This window comes from Orbicella faveolata, unplaced genomic scaffold (genome assembly GCF_042242905.1).
Source record: "Orbicella faveolata isolate gen_17 unplaced genomic scaffold, um_ofav_v1 contig_2, whole genome shotgun sequence".
NCBI classification, from domain to species: domain Eukaryota; kingdom Metazoa; phylum Cnidaria; class Anthozoa; order Scleractinia; family Merulinidae; genus Orbicella; species Orbicella faveolata.
The window spans coordinates 25,328,319-25,335,000 of record NW_028301547.1 but is presented as its reverse complement, the minus strand read 5'-3'; the positions used below and the strand labels follow the sequence as shown (position 1 = coordinate 25,335,000).

Below are 6,682 nucleotides of genomic sequence, written 5' to 3'. Positions count from 1 at the left end.
CCAACCCAGCAACAGTTGACTAACACGGGCCATGCAGCATGCGATGCGCACACTGACTAAGAATCAAACTACTACGAGCTTGTTGAAACTTGACTGGCCTGCTTGATGCTCGACAGACCCTTGCACACCAATACTGATGTTACCTGCCACCATTGTCCACTTTGGACCTTTCCATGCTTCGATTCCTTCTTCTGTTTATTTTCTTTGTAGGTTGGTGGAATGTGATTCCAACATCCAAGAGAAAGTTTCCAAAATGTCTCCACTGATTGACAAGTTACTCTTTATAATAGACAGGAGCCAATCAGAGCCTGCAGGATATTCCTTGGTTTCAGTCCGGGTGGTTTGTATAATTTTGTTTTATTGTACTTGGAATGTCAAATCTGCCCAGCCATTGGTGGATTGTGGAGCACTGGAAAAAATGCTTAATATCACACGGAAGCTTCTGATTGATAAGGACAGCGATGCACCTCTTAGGTGAGAGTTAGAGAACAGCTTGGTATAAAACGTTTGCTTTTTTAATATATTGGGGTGGGAAGGCATAACAGAGATTATCTAGGGTCATTGGCTGACAGACAGTATTGCGTCTCGGCATTGACCCATTGCGTTTATGTCCGTTCACCAGGTACTACTGTTGTCTATTTCTGGCTAGACTGCGTTCAGCTCCTCTGATGAAGCTGGACAGGGTTACTTGTGCTGCTGTAGATGAACTTACTTATATATTCCTAGAACAGCATGTATCCGAAGAGATCTCAAAATGGGAAGAAGACACGTCTTACGTCTGGATGACAATGGTGCCACTGGTTCATCTTGCCTTTGCTGCAGGAAAGGAGTATTACTGTGCTCAAATTAAAGAATTAAAGTGCGATACAACACAAACGGAAGAAGTTGCCATAACTGAGTCCGATGAAGCTAAAGCTGACAAAAGAGAAGAAAAACTTATTCATCAAACAAGTTGGAAACGTAAAATGAATAAAAGTCCCACCCTGTCTGACAAATCTGAAACGACTGGAGCTGAAACTTCAGTGGCTGGAGACAAGAACTGTGTGACGGCAGACACCAAGGACCAAACCACATGGCCAGGTTCCCCATCAACACAAAAACTTGGAATCTTTTCCCTGACGAACATGCTTTTACGCAATGAAAACCAGCAGCTGGCGCTAGCAGAAAATCTCCTTCCATATCTCGTGTGTCTGTCATGGCACCTAAAGTGTGACGAGAAGGAAAAACTAAAAACCATTCTGGGAACTTTTGCAAATGTTTCCTCGCCTCCTTCTTTGAAAATTGTTACCAAATCCGTACTGGCTCTTGTTAATGGTTTAGACATGGTTTACAAACTCTAAACAGCCAAGCAGACGGACAATGAAAATGATAGACCGTCTGATGTTTCCGGCCTAGGGAAAAACCTATTTCTTGTACCTCGACACTTATTTCTTGCACCTTATTTCTTTTACCACAGGGAAACTGTACGGCTACTTGACTGGTTTCCTTGAGCGACCAGGCATTAAATTGTAACATTATAATTATTTATCGGCCACACATAATAACCAAAAACGTTAAAGTAACACAAGGAAAAACAGATTAGAATATTGACGGCGATATTGCATCATTCTTGCCAGCAATGTTTTCTTAATACATAGGTAAGCGAAAATAAACGATCAAAGCCGGTGTTTCGGTGTCATCATGCCATGACGCCATTGTCAAGGGGATTGTAGAAATATTCAGCGAGTCCATTACATAGGAGGCTCGCTAAATTTGCATAAAAAATAATCAGTTAAATTATATAAAGATACTTTCCTGTAGATGGAGTTTGACTGAACGTTTAGAATACGTTTTAAACGTCTTATGAATTACATCTCGTGCTCTAAAGAATCAGGCTTATTCTTGCATTTCTTTAGGACGTCAAACAGCCTCCTCACATATCTACTTTGCATCTGCTGATGCATAATGATCGGTTATGCTATTTCTTGGATACATTTCACCCACCTACAAATCGTTCCCGCGGTGGAGAGAAGTACTCCGCGAAAATTCGGCCAACCTGCATACTAAAAATTTTAGAATTCCTACATACGAAAAATTTTTAGTATTTTACACTTGCTACCCTAGTCGACCTGACCAAAAAACGCAATACTGGCCCTACCAAGGGCCGGATTTGCTGCTGCTCGTGTAGAAAACTTTTCAGAATTTCTCCTTGAAAATTAAACTGTGTCGGCTTCTCAAAAGTTAAAGGGATGTTTGCAGGGCTCGGCGAATTTTTGTGTAATTTATAACGTTATTCCCATTCGATTCACCTGTTTATGAAACAATCGAAAGTTCAGCAAGCTGATGATATGACTCTCAAGGGAAATTTTCCATTGTATATTTTGCTGCCACCCAAGAACAAGCGCCGATAAAGGTGATATTTCTCATTACAATTCCATTTGCTTGTTTTGACTCCCATTGCAAGAAGAAAACTCGTCCGGTTCCCAGACCGAATTTGTGAATTTGTTCTCCATGAAATGAGTTCACTGACCCGAGTCATTTTCCGTGCAAAACGTTTAATTTAGTCTGTGATTGCTCAAGTACATATCGCTCAGGCAATATCACGCCACCGCTTGCACATGTATGTACCGAACCATGCATTGATTGCTTGAATTAATGACAGTGATACAAAAAAGATACCAGCAGTCTTTGACTATAGATTATCGACAGTTGTTAAAACTCCTGTCTGGTGTGGACAGTCCATTGCCCGGGTATTTCAGACGAAAATGGTCAAAATCTCTACTCTCTCTGAGACCAAAACGGCTCAAAAGCCAGTGATTGATTCTTTCAAAACCACAACCCTAGATACCAAGCTAACCACCCCCTATGCACCTCCTCACCCAGCCCCGTATACCCCATTTCTACAAAACTCACTGTCATTTCTCGCCAAATTGGGTTGCGTGACAGCATCACGCTCTCGAGCTTGCGTTCGGGCTGCAAATTTGAAAATGCAGTGTCACTTAAGTCCAATATCAGAAAATGGTCGGAATGCGGAAATAATCAGCAAAACGTGAATTATTTAAATCAAACATCATTCGTTTTTCCAAAGTTAAGAAACTAAACTGAACCGAAACAAGTCTTGACGCAGAACTCTACGAGAACTCCAGAGAGAAAGAACTTCAAACATAGAATCAATGATACCCGGGGGGTGGGGACTGCCATATATGGGCTATATAGGTATGTGCCGCTGTGAAGGGTATGGTTTTCAAGCAGTTTACTCTAGGATAGGGCATATAAATCAGAGCGTTTGGGTCTAGAATAGGGTATCATTTTTCACAAAACTGACTGCTTGATTGAAAATTTTTTCTTGAGTAAAGAAACCAGGAATTACCACCCAAAAATGTAAAAAAATAAAATCGGCAAGTTTAAATTTACGCAAATCAGCCTCAACAGTGTCGATAGATGGGGGGATTTGGGGAGTTTACTCTAGTATAGGTTAGCAAAATTCAGCTTAACTAGCTCTGGTATAGACTAAGGGTTCCAGGGTCCCGGCGGCACATCCCCACCCAGAAATTCCCAAAGTACCCCCCGGGCAATGATGGCCCTTTACGTGGACTATAGCTGCGCAGAAAACAACGAAACAGGCAGAACCAAGCTTACTGTTTCTGACTATGTTACCACAAGCATCAGAGTTATAAAGTACGCTATTCAGGCCGCCATTCAAGCACCAGTTTGCGATCAACAACTGTTTTATCAGAGACAACCAGTAACAGACGATGACATGACTCTTAGCAGATTGTATTTCCGGGAGGGTGACTGCTTTAAAGTGCAATTTCTTGCTGTAGTGGACATCGCACGGATGACTGAGCTTGTGAATGCGCTGAAGAACTTTTCTCAAGAAATTGTCGAAAAGCTCAACAGACAGCTTCCTGTAATAAACGCAAAAGAGGAGGGCGAAAGCTTGAGGAGACTTCATGACTTCTTCTCTCTCCGGCATAACGATGCATGTCTTGCAATAAAAGAACTTCAAGATTCCTTTTTGTCCCAGTGGAAATGTCTAAAAACCGTTGCACAAAGACACTTTTTCGTTCAAGATGGAGGATTTGAATCTTTTTTGGAGGTGTTCAAATTTTCACGCCAAATGTACTACGATCTTAACGTGTAAGTATAACAGCTTTATTTGGTAAATTATGCAAATGAGTTTGCAGCAGCCAGCTATGGGGGTTAGGCCAGGCAACGATTTGTTGCAACATGCACTGTCATGATCTTAGCAAAAATAAGAACTTGCGTTTTGAAACAAAATCGTTGATTTATTTGTATGTAACCCCATCACTGAGTTCCTCTTAATTCTTGTATTTTCTCAGTGACATCTTTTGAGGCTTACGTCATTACCCTTATAAAGTTATTTTGACTTTCCGCAAACTAAGTAAACTCTTGAGTTCCGTTTCGTATTTGCTCGCAAGCCATGGCAACGAACGAATTTGTTTCTTTTCGTAATGGGACTTACCTAATAGAGTCCTAAAGTGATGACGTCACAAAAATCAAATTTTTTAAATTATGGGATATGATGTCATATTCTCATAGAGGATCCTAAAAGGTGCCCTCATCCCAAAAATTAGCTCTGAATTGCAATTCCCGATAGAGATATAAGGGATCAAAGTTTGATAGCATCTCATACAAACCCTTCAAAATTTGTTTCAGTTCCTTCAGTTTAGAACTGACTCAAAATTAGAGAGATTTATATGGGGCACTACCAAATTTTCATCCTTTATATTTCGGCTGGGAATTACAATTAAGAGGTAATTTTTGGCAAGGACCCTTTTTTAAGGACGCTCTATTCGAAAATGGCACCAAATCCCATAATTTCTCAAATTTATTCTTTTGTGACGTCACACTTTAGGACTCTATAGCACTTTGTATTTTCGGAGTAACTTTTTATTAACCTATTTATCATCTTCAACTTCCAAATCACTTTTTTTCGACTCTTGGTGCTGACTACATTTGAAGTTGTTACTTCTCCAACCTCAATATCTATTTCATTATTTTCGGACTCCGTTTGTTTGCCGTCACTAACCTCACTGTCGCGGATGTCCTGAATTTCGTTCGCCTCTGTGAACATAACCTCTCTTTTCAGAACATCTTTAATTGGGACGTCTTTGATATCTATCGATCGTTAGACGGAACACTCTAAAGCTAAAACGCAGTCCACTGCAATTTATGTGCTTTACTGGTTCATAACTAAGGGTTCCTTTATAGGAGGGGACTTTAAGAGGTTTTGAACACAGCGATATCGGAAAAAAACTCGGCAAATACCGCAATATCGCAAAAAAAAAAAAATCGCCAAATACCGCAACGCTTCATTACCAAGTCGAAGCTCGATGTCCTACCGAACCCACTACTCTGCATGTTTAGTTTAATTTAGAGCAATAATAACATGGAAATAACAATATGATTTTGTCAACGAACGTCAAGTTAGGTTATTTTTGATTTAAGCAAGAAGCAACATCCTCTAGCGTTTTGGCTAATATTAATAAACAATGACTTACCCTTTTCTGATTGGAAACTGGAAAAGGTTCGGAAAAGGTTCGGAAAACGTTGGAGGACTTGGAGGACAATTTTAATACGGCCCAAAATGCTAAAAAAAACCACATCCCGCAGGCTCGAAGAATACCGCAATACCGCGATTCGAGAATTGTCCAATACCGCAATACTGCAAACCCCAGTGTCTCCCTTTTAAATCATGCAGAAAAGTCAGGAAAAAGCCTTGCATGCAGCCCGCCGCTAGAATAATCTGCCAAATGGGTGCTCCAAAGTCTTTAAAGCGTCCGTGAATTAAGCTCAGCCGCCACAATATTGGCTGTTCCACGGATTGCTGCATTTTGAGCTCAAATTGTCTAGAACTTGCCGGCACACCATGGACAAGAGCGATATACTAGCCCTATGACTGTGGCAGGATTGGCAGTTTCCTTTCCTTTTGAGGAAGTGTTAAATGAAGGTATCCTTGAAGTTCGGCTGCCTAATGAGCGCCCGGTCGCCCAAGGCACCTAAGCCTACGAGTGCGGGCGACTAAATTTTTGTTCAAAGAGCTCGAGTGGGCGCCTAAACATGGAGTTTCCTTCCTATTTATTCTGTCTAATTCCTGATTGTAGCTTTGTTCCACTGGCATAAAAATTTCCGTTAACAAGCCTGCCGCGGTCAGTATAAAATACGGCCTGCAGACGGCGGACTGCGGACTACGCACTGGGTATAAAACACCGACTGAGGTATGAAACGCGAACTGCGGACTAAGTGCGGCCTACCGACTGCAGATTGGGTATAAAAAACAGACATGGTACAAATTGCAGATTTTCCTCCCAAGTGACCACGGTGCATGAAGGGAGTGGTGTTTTCGCGCCCTAAATGTCACTTTATAAAACTGCGCATGTGCTATCAACCCAAGATGGCTGGCGTTGGAGATAAGGGCTGTGATTGCTTCACATATTAATTCTTCTTTTCTAGCAGAGTTTCGATTTCCAAGATAGCAAAATTATGATAGTATAGAGTAAAGTGCGTTATTGGCTGTTGTCATCTTCACGGGGAAGCAATTGACAATTTTCAATTCCATATGTTTGATATAATCGCCTTTATTGTTGTATTTCTCACTAACTGGACGAGAAATATGGGCCAAATCACGGCAACAAAATCTCTCTCCGCTCACAAAACATCCGAAAACAGCCATAGTCGC

General features: G+C 41.2%; 2 protein-coding genes across 2 annotated transcripts in view; both read left to right on the top strand.

The window, feature by feature from the left end:
• Positions 1 to 1,869, top strand: part of LOC110049871 (uncharacterized) — a 7,584-nt gene extending 5,715 nt beyond the window's left edge. Inside the window, exons 3-4 of the mRNA XM_020755715.2 lie at positions 211 to 474; positions 623 to 1,869. Of these exons, the coding sequence (XP_020611374.1) occupies positions 211 to 474; positions 623 to 1,340 (982 nt within the window). The 3' untranslated portion in view covers positions 1,341 to 1,869. The remainder of the gene's footprint in view (positions 1 to 210; positions 475 to 622) is intronic.
• Positions 1,870 to 3,479: 1,610 nt separating this feature from the next.
• Positions 3,480 to 4,187, top strand: LOC149112601 (uncharacterized). Its single transcript, XM_089290499.1, has one exon. The coding sequence runs from the start codon at positions 3,554 to 3,556 to the stop codon at positions 4,121 to 4,123; it is 570 nt and encodes a 189-aa protein (XP_089146625.1). The 5' UTR covers positions 3,480 to 3,553; the 3' UTR covers positions 4,124 to 4,187.
• Positions 4,188 to 6,682: the final 2,495 nt, after the last annotated feature.